Source organism: Olea europaea, unplaced genomic scaffold (assembly GCF_002742605.1).
Source record: "Olea europaea var. sylvestris unplaced genomic scaffold, O_europaea_v1 scaffold1631, whole genome shotgun sequence".
Taxonomy (NCBI): Eukaryota; Viridiplantae; Streptophyta; class Magnoliopsida; order Lamiales; family Oleaceae; genus Olea; species Olea europaea.
In genome coordinates this window covers 22,289-47,958 of record NW_019233954.1, presented here as the reverse complement: position 1 = coordinate 47,958, position 25,670 = coordinate 22,289, and the positions used below count along the sequence as shown (strand labels likewise).

Genomic DNA, 25,670 nt, shown 5'->3' with positions numbered 1-25,670 from the left:
TCAATTAATTTAAAAGTAAAAGAGTTACTAGCCTTTTGTTTGGTGATCATCTAAATTTTAATCTAAATTAATTTTAGTTACATCTGTTATGAGCTCCATAACTTTTAACCGCACATTCTATCAATTTTTGTTAAAATCCATTAAAAATCTAATTTTAATCTCCATCAAATATGGACTAGATGTACTTCTACTACGTTGATTTTTAGTAATGGAGTCGTTCAACAAAAATTTTGATAAATTTTTATGAAATATGGTTAAAATTGAAGTTTGGAATGTTAATAAATTTATCGAGTAAGCACTCATTTAAGCAAAAAATAGACATCTATTTTTAGGAGAAAACTCTCACTTATACTCACGACGGTAATGGAGCCTCGATTGCTAACTCCCTATAATTGGATCATCAACTTTCTTAATTGTATTTAAAAGGAGAATGAGAAAAATCCACTTAAGCAGGTTAAAAGCTTATAAGTTACTTGCTCTTTACGAGATTTCTTTTCTTCACTCTCAGACTAGAAGAAAGCTTCGTGTTACTTATTTTCACCTTTCACCAATAAAGAATTTATTTTGAAAACTTCTGTGTTAACTTATAAATAAAGTAGTAATCATTTTAGTCCATGCTCGGTTCAACTAAAAAAAGTATATCAAAATTTTCACTACGCATAACTATGGATTAAAACATGACCAGTTGAAAATTGTACGATGTGCACTTGAAAATGTGTGGGGCTTTCGGGTGAGTCTATCAACACAATCTACTTGTCCAAAGAAATAATAGAGCTTACCCTGAATTTTGTGCTCTGATGTGGTCAACATATTCCAATACCTTTCATGTCCAGACAAACCATTAGTCACATGTGGCTTTCTCCAATGTGGTGGAGTTGGCCGCACACATTTCGACAATCAAGTAGGTTGGAGAAATAAGTATATGAATATGGGAGGGTTTTAGACGTGAACCTTCAATATAAAAATGGGGTCAACCTTGGGGAGTGATAGATAAAACAATAATGAAGCGAAGTTATAGCTTAAGAGTTTAAACTTACATTACCTTTGGAATGTCACATTATGTAAGCTTTTTATAGCAGAATTGGATGATCACCAACCATATGATGAAAATATACGTGGCATCATCTGTGTGGTTGAGACTTCTTGTCGAAGATGTTAATTAATCATGAGCATTAAGTGCTAGTTCCATTTTATTGTTCATAACACCTAGCATGGGCTTAGATTTGACCTAATTGGCTACATAGGGCGGTTGCAGCAGTAAGTTGTCATATCAATCACATACCAATGATTGTGTGAAAGATCTCCTATCAAGTCCCTATTGCAACCTCTCTCATGACAAATGTTTGGTCTTTTGCAAAGGGGTTGACTCAGTTACATGGGTTTGGTATCCCATATTAGTTCAACATCTTCAAGGGGTTCGGCCAACTGCCTATTGGCAGTCGGACATAGACTGTGAGCCTATATTTGCTTGCCATGTAGGATTCCTGGAGATTTTTCGTGTGAGGCGTAACAATAGTCCTCAAAGTCTATGTATGGTTATTCATATAATGTGTGGACTTTTAAGTTGAGGTGTAATTGCTGATAAATTGTTCTGTTTTCGTTTCTGCGTAGAAAGAATAGTGTCATTAGCTCAATAGTCCCCAAAATCAACGTATTGTTATTCATAAAATACGTGGACTTCTAAGTTAAGGTATAGTGGATGACTTCGTGTATTTGCAAAGAAAAAGTAGTGCAGATCTATCTAAAGCCTGTGTTGAGGCTGAAAAGCATGAAAGTGCCCTTCATTAGATGGCGAGTCTATTGATGTGTTTGAAGCCTATGCTAAAGCTGAAAAGCATGAAGACAAGGTCCTTGCTAAGATGGCGAGCCTATTGATGTGTTTGAAGCCTATACTAAGGTTGCAAAAGCATGAAGGCGAGGCTCTTCATAAGAAGGCAAGCCTATTGAAGTGATAGAAGCTTGTGCTAAGGCAGAAAAGCATGAAGGTGAGACCTTTACTAAGAGTGTGAGCTTATTATTGTGTTTGAAGCTTATACAAAGGTTGAAAAGCACGAGGACAAGGCCTTTTATAAGATGGCGAGCTTGTTGATGTATTTAAAACTTGTGTGAAAGTTGAAAATGAAGGCAAGCCCCTTCATAATATCACGAACTTGTTGATATGTTTGAAACATTGATAGGATGCTTACTGTAATGATTTAATAACTTCTCCTGTTTTAAAGATACGGTAGCTAAGCAGTTCCAATTCTTCGAGAAGCGTATTGCGTGCTGATTAACTATACAATCATGGTAGTATGTTACAATTTGTAGAAGTGACGCGACTTGTAGGTGCATGTTGAGCATGGAATGATTCAAATCGCCTATTCAAATTTCAATAGGTCCTTTTTGATTTTAACGTGTCAAATGAGGGTTACATGTATACGCCTGAAATTTTAGTGAAATTCATCAAAGAGTGTGGCTTTGTCCTAGTTGCCTATAAAAGGAGAGGCTCGACAATTTCTTACCATTTTACTTTGCAAAAAATTGTCAAATTGTAAAAAGATTTATTTTCATTATCCGGCTATCTCTGCGGCTTTTTTTAGTGAAAAACCACATTTCGAGCCCTTTTTCTGTGTGAATTGTCACTTGTGTAAGTAATGACCTCGTTGTTCTTCGCTTTAGACCTCTTCTTCAAAACAAAACAGTAGGGGGGTTCTTCTGAGAAATAAGCATATGAATGTTGGATAGTCTTAGAAATGAGCCTCCAATGGTTAAAAAAAAAAAAAGAAAAAAAGAAAAAAAAAAGAATCGACTTTGGAGAGTGATAGATAAAACAACGATAAAGTGAAGTTATAGCTTGAGAGTATAAACTTGCATTACCTTTGGAATAACATATTATGTGAGCTTTTATAGTAGAATTGGATGATCACTAACCATAGGACGAAAGTGTGTGGCCTCATCTATGTGGTTGATGTCTCTTGTCGAATATGTCAATCAGTCATGAGCATTAAATGTTAGTACCATTTTATTGTTAATAATACTTCGCAAGGAACTTAGACTTGACCTAATTGACCGAATAGAGCGACAACAATTGCGAAAAATCTCCGCAAAGTCCCTTCAGTAGCCTTTCCCATTACGAGGTTTCGATCCTTTGCAATGGGGTCAACTCAGTTACATGGGGTTTGTATTCCATATTGGTTCGGCCTCTTCATGGGGACAGTTGGCCGGGGACAGTTGGCCGTGGAGTGTGGGGTCAAGGTCTACTTTTCACGTGGAATGTTCCTAGTGTTGTCATGCGATGTGTGACAGAGCTTATCATTTTTATATTCTTGAATGAGGTCGAAATAAAACATAGGACATGGTCACCCTCCACGTTTTGTTTTGCATCCATTTTATGAAATGATCATTCTAATTTCACAAATATAATGAAAGTCATTTATTTTTTTATAAAAATTGTCTAAATGGTCACGCAAGACAGTTTCATATTATTATGGCACTTGATAGTGTTTGTGAACATAGAAAGCTGTCACATGATTGATTGTTGGGCAGCTACGTCCAATATTCTGCAATTTTCTCCGATTAAGACAGTTCGAACTATATTGGAGGAAGAGACTGTCACAAAAGCTTAGCTCCTATTTATTATCGATTAAAATCCAAAATTTAAATTAAACTCAACAATTAGATCCTGTTTGAGTCCTATTAATTTGAAGAAACATATTATGAAATAGTGATTGATAGTAAATGTATAGTTAAAAGAGAATGAATTTTTTTGAATTTACATGTAATATTATTGTAATGAAGAATGTGTGGTAAAAAAGAGTACTGCATAAAAAATAATGGGGAAAAATGTAAAGTAAATGATGACAAACAAGTGCTTAATTTTAATCCCATACTTCATGGGATTCACAACTTTTCAATCACACATTTTATCAAATTTTATCAAAATTTACTAAATATCTGATTTTAATCCCAACCGAACATAAGCTTATTCTTTCGTGGGTAATAGTATATCTTTAATAGCTTATTTTAGAAGTTTAAACTTTTTGTCTAAAATATTGTGTACTTCTCAACCATAGCTCATATGAACTTTTTATTTGAAGGGGAATTTGACACTGCACATATAAAAGTGACCATATTGTCAAAATGTCACATATTTTTCTCTCCCTAAAAAGTGGCTAAAAAAGAAACTGTAATTTTTATTTTAATGTCGAAATAAGAAATTTTAATTGATAAGGAATGGTAATAGTTTAGTATGGGATAGGACGGGGATTAAATAATCGTCCCCGTCTCTTCAGGGTTTTTTAGGAGGCGAGACGAGACGAAACGAGTATAATTTTACTTTTTGCATTTAGCTCCAACTTTAATATAGTAATTATTATTTATTTATTCAAAATACATTTAATCGAAATATATAAAAATTAAATTAAGAGCCTGTTTGGGAGTGATTTTGAGAATTGATTTTTTGACCGTTAGGAGAAAAGTGGGGTCCACCTGTGAGAGAAGAAGTCAAATATGATGACTGAAATAGTAAAATAACAATAAAAAAATCAAATTTTTGGATGAAAAAATCGCTCCCAAACAGACCCTAAATGCTCCGGGAATTCGAGAAGGGATAATGTGAGGCTGAATAGGATTTTTGTCATCCCTAATCTTAATGAACAAATAATGATCCATTTTTACTAAAACAAGCACACTCATGTTTAGTTGGATGACCAGTGAATCTAATATAAATTTAAATGATTTATTTTATAGTTATCTGTCTAAAAAAGACGAGATATAAAAAATGAAAAAAAGTTATATAAGAGTAGACGTTGAGAATCAAGCTCGACTCAATTTAATTCTCTCCTTGGCTTGCCTTGCATCATCGACAATTAGGGCGAAATGGGCTTTTATAAATATCATATTGTGTTCAATTTTATGTTAAATTTATTTACAAATTTGTTACGTGAAAAGAACACTTACACGTCTTCTTTTCTTAATATATCTTAGTTATTTTAAAGTTATATATAACCAAGGTTGATAAACGATATCAAGCAACAGTATACCGTACAATCAACAAAATTTTAATTTTCTTTTTTTAACTGTTCAATGTTGTCAACTGTAACATTACAAGACAAAACAAACGACGCATACCTAACACCAATCTTCTATAAAGCACAAAAATATGTTAAAACTAGACCAATTCAAGAATCAACCCCTTTAAACACCCCCACTGTCTAAAAGAATAAAAGAAAAGGGGAAAAAATGTCTCATCACTCGAACTTTGGGTGCATTTCATGAACAATTTTTTTTTTTTTTTTTTAATTTTGCTTTTTGAATGATTAATTATGAGTGCATCCCGTTGTGAGGTTTGTTACAAGAAGTGCTCATGGATTCTTGAAAAAGTAGCGAGCAAAATAAGTAATATTTGAGCACTGTGAAAAATTTATGTTACTCGTGGTACTATCCTACTAGATTTCACTAAAGCTATAATTCGACTTTCGCTTTTTACTCAACTTGGAAACTAAGTTTTAAGTTTCAAACGCAAGTCTAAAATAATACATAAAATGCATGCAAATAAATCCATGCTTACTTCATACGTTATCTATGAACTCGATGATTTTTCTCAATAGGTTGCTCTCGATGATATAGTGCTACTTTAACATATGTTTTGATATGGTTGTAATCGGTGTTCTAAAAGACGTGTCTAGATGGCATCAATGTGCAATGCGTGGTGAAAACGTCAACCCACTTGGCTTAGCGCCTTATTTGGAGGTCTACAACCGCTAGATTTATTTTTATTTTCCTTCAATTCTTCTAAGTTAAAATTTAAAGGCTGATTTTTTTCACTTCGTCTACCCTAGATTCAAAATAGTTGCTTGAAGCATTGAAAAAAAAAAAAAAAACTCCCAAAAATTCTTATTTATTTACTATTTACTATTTATATTTGAAACTTATTTTTTGTTAGAAACTTTGAAGAAATGTATAAATTTCCTATAAATCTATTTTAGATGTTTGGTAGGTATTACTTTAATTATTAAATAATATTTTGATTGATTAAAAATTAAAGTAATGTTAAAATAAGAAAATATATTTTTACGTTTTTTTTATGCTTATACCTCGCCTAACTCATAATTTGGCCTTCACACATCGCTACGAATTATGTCTTTTAGAACACTGGTTATAACTATCGAACTTCTATACCTTTTATGGGTCGAAATTTCTTCTCAATTATTGTGACTCTGCTTTATTTATTTATAAAAAAAGCAATTCTTTTAAAGCATGACTAAACAAGTATTAGTAGAACTATACCTAATTAAAATTTGTTTTTTTTGAGAATTATGTTGTCTACTCTTTCTTTTGACTGATATGTGCATTTTTTTTAGTAGAAAAAAAAAAAAAAAAAACAGACACATGAGTTCAAAGATAGATAGTAATCATCTTATTATGTCGAAATATTGCACTAGCAAGAAGATGTAATTCTCGCATTGAGAGTGAACTACTCAATATTTGATATATTTTACTTGTTTTTCAATTTTTCGATTTTAATTTATTATTTCACTTGGTAGTATTTTGACGATGGTCATTAAGAGTAAATTTCACATTGATTAGATATAAAAATACTAATAATATATAATTCACATTGGTGATATTAAGGTTCATCTTTAAAAATGAAATCCCAAGTTTTAAAAGCGGCAACTCTCAAACGAGCCATTATATTCCAATATCGATATGCTCAAACACATCACCATTTTGCAAGATAAATTTCCCACAAGTTACAATTTGTTTGAGAAGTATTTATAAACGATTGAGCATACATTGATAGAAATGACTGGTACACAAGTGAACAGTGCTTGTGAATCTCAAAAAGTGTGTAAATAAAAAGTGATTCGATCATTTATAAAAAGTTTATAGTAATTAACCAAATATAAGATTAGAGATAAAAACACTAATCAACTTTCTTAATAAAATTGATCTCTTAAATCTGAAAACTCAATTGGAATCAAAGATTTACAAACAAACAAAGATACGTGTGTTTGGACCAGAGTACATAAAATGTGAGCAGTAGCCGTTAGCCGTTAGCCGTTTTGGGTGTTCCATTGTTTTTGGAATAAACACACCAATTAAACAAAATACGTAATAGAATAGGAATTATTACGAGCACGTTTGGATAAGCTTAAATAATTTACTTATAAGTAAAGGATAAAGATTCACTCTGCTTACAAGTTACAACTACTTTGATTTGATCCTGCTTGACTTGGAAGACGTATAGACCGATTAAATGTCAAACATTTCTTTTAAAATAACTAACAAATTTTAAGTAAACCAAATTGAAACGCAATTTAAACTTTGAAACAAATCATGAACAGTAACCTTTGTGTAAGTTGAGTAATTACAACAGTGCTACAGAAATAGACTCAAAAACAGGGTAAAAAACAAGGTAGACACGTGTCGAAACATAATTGAACACTTTGAAAAATTAAGAAATAAAAATCCAACAATTTTCTACCAAATCCTTCTCTAAATCTCTGTTTTTTTAGCCTGTTTGACTAACTTTATTCGAGTAATTATCGATGTTTAACTCGATAAATAAGTAATTTGAAAATTTTACATTTTTATTAATTGGAAAGAGTCAACCATCTATGTTAGGAGTAAATAAGAACTAATTCAAGTACAAACTAACCTTTTTTTGCTGAAAAAAAAAGAGTAAATTATTTAAATAGTTGAACTTGCTCAAGGTAACTTTTACGTAGATTACTAACATCTGATGCCACACTTCATGTCTAAGTTTCTTTATGCATTAACAACTAATTCACAGGTGAATCAAAACAAGGGCATTCTGGTTATTCATTCTACATGCTTATGAATACAAGTAGACGGGTTCGCATATTGAATGTATTATTACAAGGAAACTGGGACAAACAAGAATATAAAGAGCAATCTGCATTCGAAAATCTTGCAATCAATCTTCTTAGGATGTCCAAACTCGGATTGTTCCATCAACCGAAGCAGTGATCATACAGTTTTCCTTTGGGTGATAACTTACACTGGTTACCTGTCGTAAAACAGTAAAACGTTAAAAAAGGACAAATACTAACAACACAACTCCAAACGCTAAGTTATTTATCTTATCCAGCCCCGTCCCCCCTCCCAAAGACGCAAACATGCAAAAATGTGAAGGCGAAAGAGGGAAGAACACTAATGCCGAACAAACTGACCCTAAAATTCACCCATTTGCAACCAATAGTAGGCATTTTGCTAAAAAAAAGTCACAACCAAGAGTTTCAAGCCCGAAGTGTTGAAGAGTTTAACAGCTAGAAAGTTGAATTAGAGACTAAACCCTCAAATATACAGATGTTAGATTGGCTAAATAACTTGCGTACTGGTACGTCACTAAACACATCAAGGAATAACAATGTAAAATTTTTATCAACTCTCATGATGATAGCAACGTAAAAGCTCATGAATGATTTGAGGCAAGAAATCGAGGAATGCTGTGTTATTCAAATTATTTTACCACTGAAACATGGGCTCGAAAACTGGAGATGACAGATGCATCCACCAGATCCCAAAAGTAAATGAAGCCATCTTCTGAACCACCAGTTACATAGGCATCCGTGTTTGTCAAGCAGCAGTCCATCTTAAAAGACTGATTCAATTAAAAATGAAAAGCAAGTAAAAATCACCATCGAGATTATGAAAACTACTATATAAATCACGAGGAAAGATATAAAGAAAAATTTGTGAAACAAGCCCAAGTCTTGATCATGCCATGTCGAAGAAACAAGAAGAGTAAATGAACAGTGGAAATCAACCATCGTAAATGCAGAAGGTTGTAGTAACATGAAGTATCCACACTCTAATAATGACAAGAGGAGAAAGACAGTCACGAGTTATCTGTCCAGGATTCTACACTAACCTTGCAAGTATGGCCTTTGTATTCTTGCAATAGTTCACCACTAGACCTTTCAACACAAAAGAATCCATTTAAAACAATTGTAAAAGCAATACTAAATTCCAGAACAGAATTCTGTAGAAACATTTACCGATCCAGAAGTCGTATTGTAGAATCAAGGCAACTGGCTAATATACAGTTAGCATCATTTGAAAGAGAGATACAGTTAACAGGTTGCCCCAAGTTGTCAGATATTTCTCTGATAAGAATCATCGAAAGGTAATTCGTTACAGTGTAAGAGAGCAACCACAAATGAATTACCTATTTGAATCTCAAACTTTACGTTCTTGAGATGGAAAGTGATGATTATTATCAGTGGTACTTACCTACCAATTCGAATGTCAAAAGTTCGAACAGTTCCATCAACACTTCCAGCAATTATCTCAGTGTTTGTTAAACAAACAGACATTACACTATCTGAAAAAGTGTCAATGATCTGCATAGTATTCAGAAATTCAGTAAAGCATTCGAAGGACCGAAAAAAGACTAAGAAATGGTAAAGGTAAAGGCAAAGAAGATACTACTAATTTGTGCATTTGAAGTAGCACAAGGGAAATATAACATTAAGCAATTATGGGCCTGGACACATTAAGTCTCGTTATTACAAGCCAAATTATATTTGACATTTGATTGAAACATGAAACCCTTTTAATATGTTGAACGGAAAGAATGATAGAAATAGTCCTCAATTCCTAACCCGGGATGAGCTTCTTTTTAGGATTCTATATTACAGTAGTGATAAAAAATTCGAAAGTTTTATACTGGTGGCGGTAGCTGGAAGAAGAGTCAGCCAGCAAGAAAATGATAATTTAAATTCAAAAGCATCATCCGAAATTCTTAGATTCACCAGACAAGAAACAAAATTCCGCACAACATTACGATCCTAATCACTTAATGTCACATCCTAATGTTCATCCTCTGTTGACTGATCCAATTCCATCATTTAGGTTAAATAAGGGGCAACGCATATGAGCAAGCAGTGTACACAGACAAAACATACTAATGCAGTTTATGAATGATCATTTGGGCATGTCTTAAGCACTTTGATTCCATTAATTATAACATGAAGAAAATCAAGGATGTTGCTTGCATGACAGTAAAATTTCTAAGGAAAATTTAAAAGTGGGAACTCTGCATCAAAAATTACTAGAATTTTCTTTCATTGCTAAGTAAACATTAAATAATTCAAACACAAATGAGTTTTCATAGAGGCACAATCTAATTACACATAACTCTTTCAGAGCCTTAAAAGAAATCCAAACATATTTAGAAGAACTTATATTCCATAATAGAACTTATACATTCTCAGCTCTACCGCGCAGGGGGAACAATCCATATATAATTGTAATTCAAGTATGATAAGAAATCAAATAACAAAATTTCGTATTTTAGGAAATTTTGTTGTTTGATCTTGTTATCACAAGGGAATTACAATGAGGTTGTTTTTAAGTTCTATTACGGAGTACAATTCTTCTAGTTATTTTTGGATTTCTTTTAAGATTCTAAAAGAGTTGTGTAAGGTCTACTCTTCATATGTGAAATTTTGATATTAGTTCACCTGTTTAAACTTTGGAAATTCACACGTTCAACTTTGATGATACCTTAGTTCACGAGACCATCATTTAGAGTTAATATTGTATGTGAAATGGATATTATATTTAGATGGACTATACATAATTTGCAAACACCACCAAAACTGAAAGATGTCTATCCAAGAATCTGCACATCATAGTGCCTAATTCTTGATAGCTGATTTTCAACACTATCCTTATACTCCACACACTTGTACCCATTTACTGGACTTCAATATTCTAATGCCTCACAACAGTTCAAAAATAATTAACAGTGCCTGAATTAAAAATATACTCTTCAATGTCCTACTTTGAACAAACAAACATACATCCAGACTGGCCTAATTCTGATTTTTCGGTCACCAAAACTTGTCTAAATCAGCGATGGAAAGCCTGCCTGGTCTAAAATTAAGGGGGCGTTTGAGAGCCGTTTTTATGTAAAAATACATTCTAGAATAGTAAATTGATGGGAAATGTGTGGTTGAAAAATAAGGAAAAGTTTTTGATTTACGTGTAATATTATTTTAATAAGGAACGTGTAGTTGAAAAAAAGAGAGAGAAAAATACATTTTGAAAAAAAAAGGTACCAAATGGAGCCTAAATATCAAGATACAATTTATAGAAGAGTGCTACCATATGTTGATCTTGCGTAGTGAAATGGAGAGATTGACCTGAATAGGCTCAGTGCTATGAGATCTGCAGTCCCAAGCTCGCACTGAACGATCATATCCTGCCGATACCACTACAGATGAATATTCATTAAACTTTACAGCATTTACCTAGTAAGAATGAAAAATGAAAGTGTCATAAAGGGAAAATTAGTTGCAACATATCAAAATTTTTATAAACTGGAAGGATCGTGTTCCATAAGAAAGGAAAAGATAATTTGAAATAAAGATGTTAAAAAAAGAGTTTCATTCTCAACATAAACATTTTCTTTTTTTTGGAAAACATCCATAAAGATTGCAGGCAAATTAGATGGAGGATTGTTTAAGAACTTCAAGTATCTCATCTATGCACGAACTTCACACGTCACCAGGTGCAACAACCTTAAGGAGTTTAATAACTTCATTTAAGAACGAACACCAGATATAACCAGATAGAAGTGCAGCATGAGAATCACAGAAAATAATATTAGCCAATAACATTATTATTCTCACAACTCCTGTGGCTTATGTAATTACATATCCAATAGTTACCATTTACCAATTAATAATAAGGCATCCACGTTAACGGTTTTGCACTACAATTAGAAAATCAAGATCCCAGTTTGAATCCAAGAAGAGCAGATGATGTTAAATTATTGTAAAGTTCTAAATAAGAGATTGTGGGGACTTAAATACACACATCCCGTCAGATAGTATTATTTATAATCTTAAGTAATATAGAACGAGACAGAGCAAAGGCACTTGAGTCTGTGCTACTCACAAGACAATTTCATATTTCATCTTCTTTCAGAAACAGTCTGCACGAAAAAACTTCTACAGTTAAAATCCTCATTGATCCGCACTAGCAAATCAAAACAATATTCTGATCTCGTGTCAAAATTTCAGAATTCCCTCATATAACGAATTGATTATAGCCATAACGTTCCCAATATTGTCACATCTAAACATCCATTCTGCATAAAACCCTTAATTTCAAATGCAATCCAATCCAAATAATTTAAACACAACGAAAGTACAAATAAACAAACCTCACTATCATGACCACGAAATTTGCGAATAACACGACCAGTTGCCACATCCCAATAAAATACTTGTCTGTCACCTCCACACGAACACAGTTTCGAGTTATCCCTACAAAATGATCGCTTAAATTAATTTAACATCTAACAAATGTAATGCGAGCTTTATTACAAAAGATTAAGCTTTTAGATGAGACGCTTAGCAGTAAATTGACTTACGGGGTGACATGGACGTCGCGGACTTCACGACCGTGAGATTTATAGGTCTTGATGTGCAATCCACGGTGAGGATTCCAAAGCCGTATAGTACGATCTTTGCCACAGCTCAGGCAATACTCCCCATTCCGGTTAAACCTGGCAGCCAGTACTGCGCCTTCGTGCCCCCGGAGCACGTTAGCCTCCTTCCTCGGCAGATCCTCTTTGCTCATCCTTTTGCTGTAGGCGAGAACGCTATTGTACGCCGGGGACGCCCACTTGTTAAGCTGAACAAAAAAATGAAGGATTCGAATGAGTGGGCCGAACTGATGTACATAAAGACACGTTTGATAAATATTCAAAATTGGGCCCTGTCGCTTGGAGCCCAATAAGAAAATTATTGAGGAATTTACACAAATAGCATGAACTCTGCCTAAAAACTAAAAGTATTTAATTTTAAGCGAAAAATCCTCTTTATCGTAAAAATGGACTAAGTCGTAATCGTAGATAACACCCCATAATCATTTCCCAATTTATAAATTCCCGTTATTTCAATTTTCTATATTAAAATTTAGACAAAAAATGGCTCTCAACTGTATATTACTCAATTTAATACTTACCATTTGTATTGTGGCACTTCTATTACCTCGTCTAGACAAATTATGCCATTGATTCCGGGATCCGAACTCTGAACAAGACTCGAAGCTAGTTAGAACACGCTCGACTCCTGGACCATGCTAATCGAGATAAGATCGTGCTCAAATGAGATTATGGCTTATTTCATAAATGGTGCTATTGGTATTATTCCTACTTGTTGCCAAGACATAAGCATAATGAAGGCTGGCCTAACACGTTGACTACCCTCGGATTCACTCAAGACGAAACATACATTTTACGAGGATATTGTGAAGCCTCGGGTTCTAGTTTGGAAAAAATGGGGCTTGTCCCGAGTTCATTAGTATAGCCTTTATCAGCCAAGATCAATTTGTGTAACTTTTCACAACTTTTTTCCAGGGTTTTTGTCATCGACTATCTATTGTGCGTGTCACTTGAGTGAGTCTATGGTTGTTAGGGCTTGATTTCTCCAGTACTTGTATGTTTTATATACATACGTTCTCCTAACCTACTGCAAGTACATGTAAGAAATGGGCCAATTGGTGCCCGTCGGGGCACATCTCAACTGGTGGATCAATCAACATTAGCTTGCTTCCAGCGGCAGGGTGGAGAGTTCGATTTCTGGTGGGAACTTGCGGCTAAAAATTTGGTATGGAGCAATCACTGTGGAGGAGGGTCTCTTGTGCGCAGAAGTGTACAGTCAATGGGGGAAACCTGTAATCCAGTTGAGGCATATTCCGCGATTTACCCCCTCCAAGGTTCTAGGGGCATGGGTCTTGGAGGTCGAGAATTTAGTCTGGTGTAAGTTGGGATACCTGGATATCAAAAAAAAAAAAAAAAAAAAAAAAAGAAATGGGCCAATTGGAAGAATCAAGGAAATGGTCCGCTGATAATACGCACGTGAGTGTAGGGATGAACACAAAAATCATCGAATCGAATTTTGAAACTATTAGTTTAAATCCAAGTGAACCCGTCACTTATAAATTGGTGCACATACACATAATATGATAAAATATGATTGGATTACAATTTTTTCAACCAAAAAAAAAAAAAAAGGAGAGGAAGAAGAAGAAGAAGAAGAAGAGGAAGAATTAAAAAAATTCTTCATTCTCTTCTTGACACCTTATCCATCTGTAATACTTTCTGTAACTCTTTATATACCAATAGCATTACTCGCATATTAAAATACTATAAACAATGGAATGAGATACAAATGACAATACAAAGACAAAATACTCAAGATGCTTATGTCTTGGAATCTTTCTTTATTTGATGAAAATTGTATACCTTTCATCCCTATATGCCTTTTAGCTAGCTGAGGTTTGCTACGCCTCCAAACAAATATTATTCCCTTTTTTTAATTTTTGGGACTGCAAATTATTTTTCTCTCTCTCTTATTGCTGTAATATACTAAATTTATACACAAACTCACCTTCCTTGGATGACCTTAACAGAGAATTAACGCTCAAATAATATGCATTTTATTTGAATTTAGCAAGTTTGAATTTTCTTTTCTACATATATTTATGATATGTTTGATACGTTGAATTTAAAATAATGTCATATAAAAGTGGAAGAAAACTTTGTAAAAATATTACCAAATCGGAAATGAAGCACATGGATTGATCAAATTGTGTAGATAAATAGTGGCTTAGAACATCTATAAACAACTTATAAACATGAAACAAACATATGCGATCTCTAATATTAGGTATATATGGAATTAATAATTTTGTGAAATTTATAGTTTTTAGCATTGTCTTAAGCTTAACTATAGAGAATCAATGAATGCTAAAATGATGTACATAGAATGAGAACAAGGTATTTTCGATTTTAGTGTGAAACATCCATTTTGAATATTAAAGAGACTTGTCTTAAACATATTTATTCCGACTCATACGGAGAAATGGATAAAAGTAAAGATACATAGCACGCATATGAATATACATATGGTAATGTTCGTCTATTCTCAATCACATTTTTTCAGAATTTTGATGTTCTTCCAACGCGATTCCATGTAATACGAATCATTATTTTGAGCATAAACACCACATTTAAATGCGTGAGAAGACCCTCCACGGCCTTGTGCTTCTAGTTTGAGAAAACCATCAATATATACCCTAACTTTTTTAGCATCGACATCATGGATAACATTTAGCCGGAACCACTGGTTATAGATGCTCGAAACTAGGACGGACTCTTGATAATACGTTAGCGAACCATTGTAGACTCTGATCATTGCGGTGGTCGCATGAGGAGGATCAGCCCCAAACACTTGCATGATACATACGCCAGACGTCCCATATGGCACATAGGCGTGCCCTTCGAATTGCCAAACTCCCGATGAATAATTGTACCCCTAAAGATAAAATTCATGTTGAGAAATCAAAAGGTTTACCCAAAATTTATGGATCTATTTTGATTTGAATGGAAGAGCATTGAATCATTGGAATGTGCTTATGATGCTCATCAGCAATGAATTTCATTGCTATTGAAGCATCTCATCTAAGAGTTAAGCTTTTATATAGAACCAAAGTTTCTTTTTAATACATCCTCTCATGTACGAGAAGAGAATTTCTTTCATTAAAAGGATATACGAAAACAATTTTCATAAACAGGTGATAATGAGACTTGGATCAGGTGTCATAGTTGGCTTTAATACCATATTAAGCCCTTGTTTGAGCCCCATTTTTTTTTTCATAAAAATGTATTTTTGAATAGTGTATTGATAAAAAATGTGTAATATTAGATTTGTGTGTAATATTATTTTATTGAAAAATGTGTTATTGAAATGATATCAAAATACTGTTTAAAAATGATTTTTTTCCAAGAAATGGGGCTCAAACAGGGGCTGAACCAATTAATCTAAAAGTTTAAATCGTTAAAGAGGAAAAATATCTTCTTCATATAAATTTCGTCTATGACAATAACGGATACCAACGATAATAATTTATTACCGTTGGTGCATTTTCTAGTAGCGTTATTTATAACGTCATGCGACTTCTCAAATTTCGTCCAGATGTTATATCAAAAAATCATATTAGCATAGAATGTTTGTTCTTTTTCATCATGAATAGGAATCAAACTAAGGTTTTCAATCACTTACTTGAATGGCAATCTCGGTTCGAGGTTTCGTTTGGCTTGTAATAGTGTGTGGTTTGTCTGTGGCAAAAACCCATAACCTGTGAACTCCATTTTTGAAGCTGTATCTTTGATTTTCAGGCACATCATATGGTTTCTGAATGTGATAATATGATCTGTTAAATGGTAAAGATATGAAGCTTTTTGTGGGATCCAACGGCCCCCAACTACTAGCTTGGTGCACCAGAAGTAGCAGAATACAGCTACTGTAAAAGTAACCTAATAAGAACAAAGAATTCATTATTAGTGAAGAATCTGCAGAGAAAAACGGTGAAGTATTTGGTGAATAGAATGGAAGATGGTTGTGGGATTTATAAGATACGATAGGGAGCCCAAAAAAGCAAGAGGTGAAATTTTGAAAAAATATTATAATTTTTAGAAAAGTTTAAACGGTCAAAAATGATATAAAACAGAAGACGTCACCCAACTAATCCGAGAGAAATTTCATTTTATACATTCAACTTTGTTTTCGCATTACGCACAATGTTCCCTTTTGCCCCTGAATGAGGAGAATTTTAGGGAAATGGGTTGAGGGTAATTGCGCAAGTTTAATTGATCAAAACAGGGTATTTTTGTTGTACACTTCTCAATGGGCATTTTGCTTTTTCAGTTCATTTGACAAATGTGTAGACATCAATGTGTTGTGTTTTGAATAGCTCGAGTTCCGAGGTATATAGGATCATCCCATTGGAGTTTCTTTTTCCCCAATATCCCCCATTTGGAATTTATGGCTTGTTTGGGCCCGATTTTTTCACCCAAAAAATTGATTTTTTTGACCGTTATTTCATTATTTTAGCTGTCATATTTGACTTCTTCTCTCACAGGTGGATCCCACTTTTCTCCTAACGGTCAAAAAATCAATTCTCAAAATCACTCCCAAAAAAACTCTTAGTTTTTTTGCCCCCCCCCCCCCCCCCCTCTCTCTCTCTCTCTCTCTCAAGCACTAGGGGTAGCAGATGCCTTGGTGTTCTTTTTAGCACGAGAGCTCGACCGTATTGAACTTCACCAACTTAGACTTGAGTTTGTAGCATTAGTTCTTGTCTAGAGAAAGATATGATGCCATGAAAGAGGAGATGAATTAATTAGAACAAACTCGATGTTATAACCATGGAAAGTCGGTGAGGGAATTAGAAATAGAATTTAGGAATGCAATCACATGCAGAACAGCAAATTTTTTATCGGATCTGTATAAAATAGAATGAAAAACCTGGGTGAAAGCACAGAAGGAGAAATGTGTTGCACAGATTTTCTTACAAGGTTTAGATTTTAGAATAGTTTGTTGCATTGGTTGGAGAATGACGACATGAAATTGTAAATACGACTTTTGCATATTAAAAAATTCTAAGGGGGTGTTTGAGCCACATTATTTTGGTAATAATGCATTCTTGAATAGTGTATTGATGGAAAATGTGTGGTTAAAAAATAAAGAAAAGTTTTTGATTTGCGTGTAATATTATTTTATTGAAAAATGTGTGGTTAAAATGATGTCAAATCACTGTTTAAGAATGTATTTTTTTGAAAAAATGTGGCTCAAACACCCCCTAAAACATGATTATTGCAATGAAGAAAATTTATTTACTGTTCAAATATTTTTGAATTTTTCTTAATTTAAGGCCTGTTCAGTAGTAATTATGAAAACTAATTTTTTGACCGTTAGAAAGAGAAATGTATTTTACCAGTATGTGAAAAAATAAAAAATGATGGCTGAAATAGTAAAATTACAGTTAAAAAATTAATTTTTTGGAGGTAAAAAATTACTATCAAACAGGGGCTTAGTTAGCTCTATTCCCTGATCTCAAGGGTTTTTTTTTTTTTTTTTTTTTAAACAGACTTGATTGTCACGTCGATCGATAGTTAATAATATTTCATTAAATTTTATCATCATAATTAGGTGGAAGAATATATTAATGTATACCATGTCATATGTCAAGGCTACTTTAAATGGCCGGCTAGCATCCCCATTTAATAAATAAACAACAATTTAAATTTAAAAAATAAAAAAATGAAATCTTTAAACATAATGAAATGAGGTCATTGATCTTCAATGAAATTGACTTTGTGATGATGAAATAGACGCGGGTAATTGTTATTGAATTTTTAGTCCTTGTTTTGTGTGAATTAAAATCTTAATAAAAATTTAAGTCAAAATCAACAATTAATTTTAGTAATACATTTATGAGATCCAAAACTTTTTAATGATACATTTCATCAACTTTTATCAAAATATAATGAAAATTTGATTTTTAAACATACCAAATAGGGCCTAGTATTAGACAAGAAAGTTCTCATTTCAACCTGATTAAGCAGCCCAAGTATCATTGTAGAAGCATATTTTCATTAATTTAAGGGAAAATTATAGCAGCGGTCTCTCATAATTTTATTTTTTATAAACTCTACTTTAACCTTTATTTTGTGCCAACAGAGGTTCCTAACCTTTCATAAATATGCACTTGAGATTCATCTGGATGGAAACCTTCCAAAATACCGTCAGTTGATCGGGAATATTAAGAAACCAACGTCCAATTAAACCGTCCAAAAAAGTATTAACATCCAATAAAACTGTCGCGGTAACTAATAGTTCAACATCCAATAAAATCGTCCAAAAAGGTATTAACATCCAACAAGATTATCGCGGTAGCAGATAGTTCAACGAATTTTCCCGATCAATTAACATTATTTTGGAGGGATTTCGTCTAGATAGACTTCAGGTGCATATTTATAAAAAGTTAGGGATCTCCGCTGACAAAAAATGAAAGTTAGGGCAAAGTCTGCAAAAAATGAAAAGGTTAGGAATCACTGCTGCAATTTCTCTTAATTTAAAGTTGTTATATTGGAAAAAATGAGAAGTGGGCTCCCGGAATTAGAAATGACAATGAGCTACGGCAAGCTAGCTCGGCCCTTGACCACTCAAGCTTGGTTCATGGTGTTGGACAAGTCGGGCCTAGCCCATTGGTCAATGACTCAAGCTTGGGCCAGCTCGTTGATCAAGAGACGAGCCCTTGGCCAACGCATGGGCCCTACCGTGTGTAGTATCAAGATAGCCCACGAGCCCTTGGTCAATTCCATGGCTAGCCAAGATCTCAAAACTCCGGGCTTAGTTTGACTCACCAAACAGAAAATCGAGTTCGACTGAATTCCAGAGTCTTTTTGATATGGGCTTGAGTTGTTTATGGGTCAAGCTATAATAAGTTGGTAATAGTCACTCATACCTGAAACCTGAAAACAATGGTAGATATTTTATTTTTCACACCTCAAAACATGCATGATGTTAATGCTACAAAAAGAAAATATGTCACCTAACCACATAATATGTGACTTAAAAAAGTGCAATTGAGTTTGAAAGGCATTTAGTTCTCTCAAAATTAGATATATGAATTGAAATTACATGTGGAGGCACAAAGTGTTGTCCCTTCATCCTCAAGCTACATTGTTGACTTGAAAATTATAACTTGGGTGCACTCAAACTTTCCAATTGTCATGAAATCGTGTATCTGTTCATTTTAAGTTGTCATAGTTAAAAAAGGGTCTCATTGGTCAAAGGACTTATTTATAAAATGGAGATGCAAGCCGGCCATTTCAATTAATTCCCTCGATAGAATATTTAGTTGGAATTTTGATATTTAATTAATCTATAGTATTTTAAAAATTCTTGGTCCATTTCCAAGTTCTTACCTTTTAGGTTTTTCTAATGCAAAATCCTAAACAATGTTCTAATCAATTTATATTTCTTTAAGAAACCCAAAACCATGTATCCTTTAATCGAATGATGGAGTAAGAAATTAATAATATATTCTCACCTCCAACAAATGATGTGACATCAACGATGGTATAATCTATCATCGATGCCCTACAATCTAACGTTGAATGTCATCAGTATAAATTTAGTGGTAGGACTAGATTTTTTAGGGACAAAAGAAAAATAATGAAAGGACAAAATATGTATTAATTTTATATGAGCCTGTTTGGGAGTGATTTTGAGAATTGATTTTTTGACCGTTAGGAGAAAAGTGGGGTTCACCTGTGAGAGAAGAAGTCAAATATGATGGCTGGAATAGTGAAATAACGGTCAAAAAATCAATTTTTTGGGACAAAAAATTGCTCCCAAACAAACTAATATATATTACATGTTAAAAAGTTTCTATATAAATCCAAAGAAATTTCAAATTGTTACACGGTTTGAAGAATTGAGGGGGGAGCTATGTTTCCCGTTGCTCTCCTAGTCAATGTGAGGCAAGTCAAGGACGGAATTTTTTGTCATCACTTTCCGGCCCCCATGTCCTGCCTCTGATTCATTAAAGGAGGATGAACTCCTCAAATTAATTTAATCTAGATATTATTTGCACTAAATAGTAGATATGATTAAATTACTGATCATTACTCAATTTAATATGGCGTGCCAAACTATTCACTAATTGACTGTGCTTATAATTCATGAAACAGTTTTAATATGATTTGTGGTTGGATTTTAGAGACGTAATAAATAATTTTCAAGTGTGGGCATGGACAATAGAAAAACAAACATCCAATTTTAGTATAATAGAATATATACCATATAGTAGGGGTTGAAGCGGTCCGATTTTACCAATTTTTGACAGATTTTCAAATCAAATCATTTAAATCGATTTGAAAAAAATTCAAACATAAACCAAACCATTTTGAACGGTTTGAACAAAAACTCAAACCTAAACCGAACGGTCTGATCCGGTTTTAAATCGTCGATTTCGTCTTTACCTATCTACTTTTATGCTATTAATTTATTGAATTCAATATATATTTATATCTTACTAGCAATAAATCCAAAACAAACTAAACCCATGTTTGAACAAAACTTTTGGGACAAAAAAATGAAAATTTTGATCGTTATTCCACAAGTCCAACCTCCTTTATTGACCTACTGTTTGTGTGGGACCCAACTTCCTATCCAACGATCAATTTTCTCATAATGATGATATGGAAAATATGGTTTAAACAGGGGGTAAATATATCTACTATAAATTTAAATACCAACTAAATCAAAGTGAAATCACAATAAACTAAAACATATGAAATCACAATAAACTAAAACATAGTTTTTTCATTTTTGTTCCAATTTTTTAGGCTAATGACGATACAATAATGTTACAATACAAGTCTACTAAACTAGATATAAGGCAAAAAAATATAATGATGTCCAATAAGACCTCGTGATCAGCATATGTTTAAAAAATGATACTGATTAAATAAAGAGAATAACCAACCACAATAATAAAACAATTGTTTATAATATTTAAATATAACAATAACACAAGTTTACATTTGTATGATGCTATGAAACACATTTAATTTCAAACTCTTACCTTAGTTTGCTCAAAAAAATTATTGATCTGAAACTTTATTTGTAACAAATATTATCACCGAATGTCTATGATCTCTTTGCCTTCGATATGGTATAATGAACTTCAATTCAACTTTGAAGATGTGTGAAGAATCTGAAAAAGAAGTGTGTGGTACCGATGGCTCAATATTGTATTGGGTGTCGGCTAGAGTTCATCTAAATTCTGAAGAGGTAAAGGGCTTTTTGATAGATTATGTTAGTCTTGAGATTATTAGATATAAATTAGGATTATTGGATAATAATAATATATATATATATATATATATATATCAGAAAATTAAGAATTAACAAAAATACCCACAAATGACAAAACTATTGAATTTTACATATTTGGATGAATTTTCAAAAAAATTATTTTTTCATTTTTATATATTTTTTCCCCGGTCTGATTTGGTTTAAAATTGCAATTAAAATTTTTAAACCTAAAGCAAACCATTTTGACCGATTTGATTTGGTTCAAAACCATTTCGTTGACCAGGTCCACGTGGCACCAAATCGACGATTTTTAAAATTCAATTTGGATTCAATTTTTTGATTTGATGATTTTTGCTTACAGTCCTACCGTATAGTATAGTAGATAGTGTCCTGTGTCTCGAGAGAGATGTAAATAAATAGACAATTAGTGGAATAATTCTTCTCCCAAAAGCACATAAGTAAAATGTCATTTTAAAAAATTGTATATACTGAAATTATTCTAAAGAAAATTGATCACAACAAATCAGAAGAATACAAGCAATTACTTTATGTGGAAAAATATTCCCAATGTGAGGATTAAAAACCACGGGACCCAATTCAATCAAAACCTCCACTATCAATCAAAAAGTGGTTACACCAAGTCTTCTCTCTCAACTAGAGGCTACAACGTATATTTCTTTAAGATAACAATAATCTTGACGAAACAATATGAAAATAGGAAAGGGTTAAATTCATCAATAGCCACTCAACTTTATATTTGGTATCACCATGATCACTCAATTTGATTTTGTTTCATCATAGCCACCCAATTTCATATAATGTTTCATCATGATCACCCAATTTTATATAACGTTTCACACGATTAACCAACTTTTTTTTTTTTTACCATTTTCACTAATTTTAAAATGGGTAAAATGATAACTTTGCATTATAAATATAAAATAAATTTAAAGAATTAAAATAATAACTTTTTTTTAAAAAAATAAAAACTTATTTTAAAAAATTTACTTAGAAAAATAAAATAAAAACTTTATAAAAGAAAACTTATTTAAAATAAAATAAAAACTCAATTTTTAAAAATAAAGTTACTAGAAAAATAATATAAAATAAAAAGATATTTTTAAAAAACATTCCTTTTAAAAAAAATAAAAAATTATATTAGAAAAAAGTTACTTAGAAAAATAAAATAAAATAAAAATTTTTATTTTTTTAAAATTTATTATATATATATATAATACAAAGTTACCATTTTATTTCTTTTAAAATTAGAGAAAATGGTGAAAATAAATTGGATGGCCATCATGAAATAAAATCAAATTAGGTGGTCATGGTGACATTAAGTATAAAGTTGGGTAGCTATGGTGATATAAAATTGAGTGGCCATTGGTGGGATTTAATCCAATAGGAAAATATACCCAAAAAACTGGTTATTGTTTAGACACATTAACTAATGTTTTCGAACTCAAAATTCGATATATGTCGTTCAAATTGTAGCTCAATGTCTTATGAACAACTCATCCAAATTTCAGCTCGATCAGACCAGAGATGACTCCGGATCGAAGTTTTGATGAAATTTGGGGCACGGAGAAAAAACTATTTTCCCTTTCTTTTCCAAAAAGGGGTTGAAATCCTATTTTCTTTAATATGCTTTTATTTATATTTATCATTAGGGTTGGCATGATAGTGGAATTTGTGTTATAATATAATGGATAATTCGGACGATTACTTCAAAAAAAGAAATAATTAGAATAATACGTTTAAACTTAATTATATCTCTAATTACAGTATTAACTACGCTATGCTCAAACTCATGTGGAAACACAGGCGGACAAACCCTTTCGTCTAATTTAAATTTATTTAAAAATTTTATTATTAAAATAATTTTATTTGATGCTGTTTTTTACGTTACAATTATCCATTTTGAGAAATTTTTAAAAATCTATTAGAAGCTTACTATATGATCATGATAAATATGATATGGAAAATATTTAAAAATAAAAAATTATCTTCCATAATTTATTAAACATAAAACTATATTTTTTAATTTTCCTTTTTTCCTAAACGATATCAACGTAAAAATTTATGAACTTTAACCATAATTATTAAGTTCATTTCTTGTGGCCATTTTTGATTTGCAATTATGAACTAATCATTTGCTAAATTTTAATTTGAAAGATGTATTTTAGAGTTTGTCAAAAATATTTCGATAAGATAACAAAAAACTCACTTGAAGAGTGAAGAAACATAGCCCTTAAACCAGTCAAAAAGTTAGTTATTTATTTATTTTTATTCTTGCTTTTAAAGTTACATAATATGTCACCTTTTTGAGTGTTTGATACTTTTTTTTTTTAATTTCTATCTTTTTGTAATGTTTGTCACTTTTTTTTTTCTATTAGTTTCTTTTTTTTTTTTTGAAATTTTATTGTGTCATTTTTTTGAATTTTTGTAGCTTTTTAAATTTCTCAATCACTTTTTTATTTTTTAATTTCTATCATTTTTTTAGTATTTATCACCTTTTTATTTTTTATCACTTGTTTTGAATTTGTGTAACTTTTTTAGTGTGTGTCATTTTTTGGAATTTTTGTCATTTTTTTGAGTGCTTGTCATTTTTTTAAAACTTCTGTCATTAATTTTTATTTTATGTCACTCTTATTGAATTTGGTCATTTTTTTGAGTGTATGATACTTTTTTGAATTTCTGTAAATTTTTTTGAGTATTTGTTACATTTTTTTATTTTTTATTTTTGTCACATTTTTTAGTTTTTGTCACTTGCTTTGAATTTGTGTCGTTTTTTTTTAAAGTACGTAACTTTTTGGAATTCCTATTACATTTTTGAGTGTAATTCTTTTTTTTTGATTTTTCGCCACTTTTTTCAGTGTTTGTCATTTTATTTTTATTTTTTGTTACTTTTTTTAAAATTTTATCAATTTTTTGAATATGTCTCATTTTTTTCTTTTTAATTTCTATCACTTATTTGAATGTTTGTTACTTTTTTCTATATAAAGTTAGTAAATAAGAAATCTTGCAACAACAAAAGTTATAAAATAAGTTATTTATTTAATTTACTGTCAAAATAGTTAAAATTTTACTTGTAAAAATTAAAATATCAATGCATCCAAACCTGCCCTCAAAAAATTTGGAATAGTTTGTTGGGCCAAAGTATTCAGAATTCCAACCGTCCTGGTTGGTATTGAACACTGGACAAAAAAATTTACGTATTTTTTACTTCAACTAGTCTCCTGCCCGTGCAATGCACGGCCTAGGATATTTTGAAACTATTGTTAACGTGTCAAATATTAAGAATTTACAAGAGATTTGTATATTGTGTGATTAATGACTAATGGGTAGATGTATAAGTTGAAAATTAGTACTGTAGACAATGTAAGGATATATATATATATATATATATAAAAGTAAAAAGGGTGCATTATATAGTAGTAGTTCTTTATATTATTGGTAATCACCAAGTGCTTTCTGGGAGCTTACAGTATTTACATATATTCAAAATTCAAAAGATATCAAAATAGTTAAATCAGCTCTTTCATCTCAAAAATAGTAACTTATTAAGTCTTTTGGTCGAGTCTTAACTGAAGACTTAGTATAAAGTTACTGTATAAAAGTTCTTTTTTTGATAGTAAAATGATAGACAGTCTTCGCTAATGTCTACTATTACAAAAGACCATGGAATCTTTTCACACGCTTTTTTTGTTTGAAGGTTATGGTTTTGGTTTCTTCATCAGGTTTGTAGTCTATGGCTGCTTCAACCAAGAATTTAGGTATAAAAAAGCACAAACAAACTAACATGAAAACTTCAAGAACATAGACGCTTCACATATGCATTCACGAATTTTATTCTGAATAGGGTTTAGGATGAAGCGAGGATTGTAAAAGTAGGTTTGATTTTTCATGCACCAGTAATGCTTTAAGATATCAAACCAGGACCAAAAGATGAACTTGAGTCCCCCCCCCCCCCCCCCCCCC

The 25,670-nt window shown here is 32.0% G+C and overlaps 2 protein-coding genes across 2 annotated transcripts; both read right to left on the bottom strand.

Annotated features, from left to right (window-relative positions):
• Positions 1 to 7,685: 7,685 nt before the first annotated feature.
• Positions 7,686 to 12,645, bottom strand: LOC111377256 (WD repeat domain-containing protein 83). Its single transcript, XM_023000318.1, has 8 exons — positions 12,389 to 12,645; positions 12,179 to 12,281; positions 11,154 to 11,261; positions 9,238 to 9,347; positions 9,003 to 9,110; positions 8,876 to 8,921; positions 8,474 to 8,605; positions 7,686 to 8,011 (listed from the first exon to the last, which is right to left on the bottom strand). The coding sequence occupies exons 1-8, from the start codon at positions 12,595 to 12,597 to the stop codon at positions 7,928 to 7,930; spliced, it is 900 nt and encodes a 299-aa protein (XP_022856086.1). The 5' UTR covers positions 12,598 to 12,645; the 3' UTR covers positions 7,686 to 7,927.
• Positions 12,646 to 14,848: 2,203 nt separating this feature from the next.
• LOC111377270 (citrate-binding protein-like) lies at positions 14,849 to 16,398 on the bottom strand. Its single transcript, XM_023000343.1, has 2 exons — positions 16,086 to 16,398; positions 14,849 to 15,338 (listed from the first exon to the last, which is right to left on the bottom strand). Exons 1-2 carry the CDS (start codon positions 16,359 to 16,361, stop codon positions 14,949 to 14,951), a joined length of 666 nt encoding a protein of 221 aa, XP_022856111.1. The 5' UTR covers positions 16,362 to 16,398; the 3' UTR covers positions 14,849 to 14,948.
• Between the last annotated feature and the right edge of the window lie 9,272 nt (positions 16,399 to 25,670).

What these genes read in the sequence shown, in the direction of transcription:
- LOC111377256 (XM_023000318.1), bottom strand. Translation starts at nt 12,597, where the DNA reads ATGAGCAAAGAGGATCTGCCGAGGAAGGAGGCTAACGTGCTCCGGGGG. An exon ending in TTTGACATTCGAATTGGTAG is followed by an intron (nt 9,111 to 9,237) that starts GTAAGTACCACT and finishes GATTCTTATCAG; the next exon opens with AGAAATATCTGACAACTTGG. An exon ending in ACAATACGACTTCTGGATCG is followed by an intron (nt 8,922 to 9,002) that starts GTAAATGTTTCT and finishes TTGTGTTGAAAG; the next exon opens with GTCTAGTGGTGAACTATTGC.
- LOC111377270 (XM_023000343.1), bottom strand. Translation starts at nt 16,361, where the DNA reads ATGAATTCTTTGTTCTTATTAGGTTACTTTTACAGTAGCTGTATTCTG. An exon ending in GAACCGAGATTGCCATTCAA is followed by an intron (nt 15,339 to 16,085) that starts GTAAGTGATTGA and finishes TTTTATCTTTAG; the next exon opens with GGGTACAATTATTCATCGGG.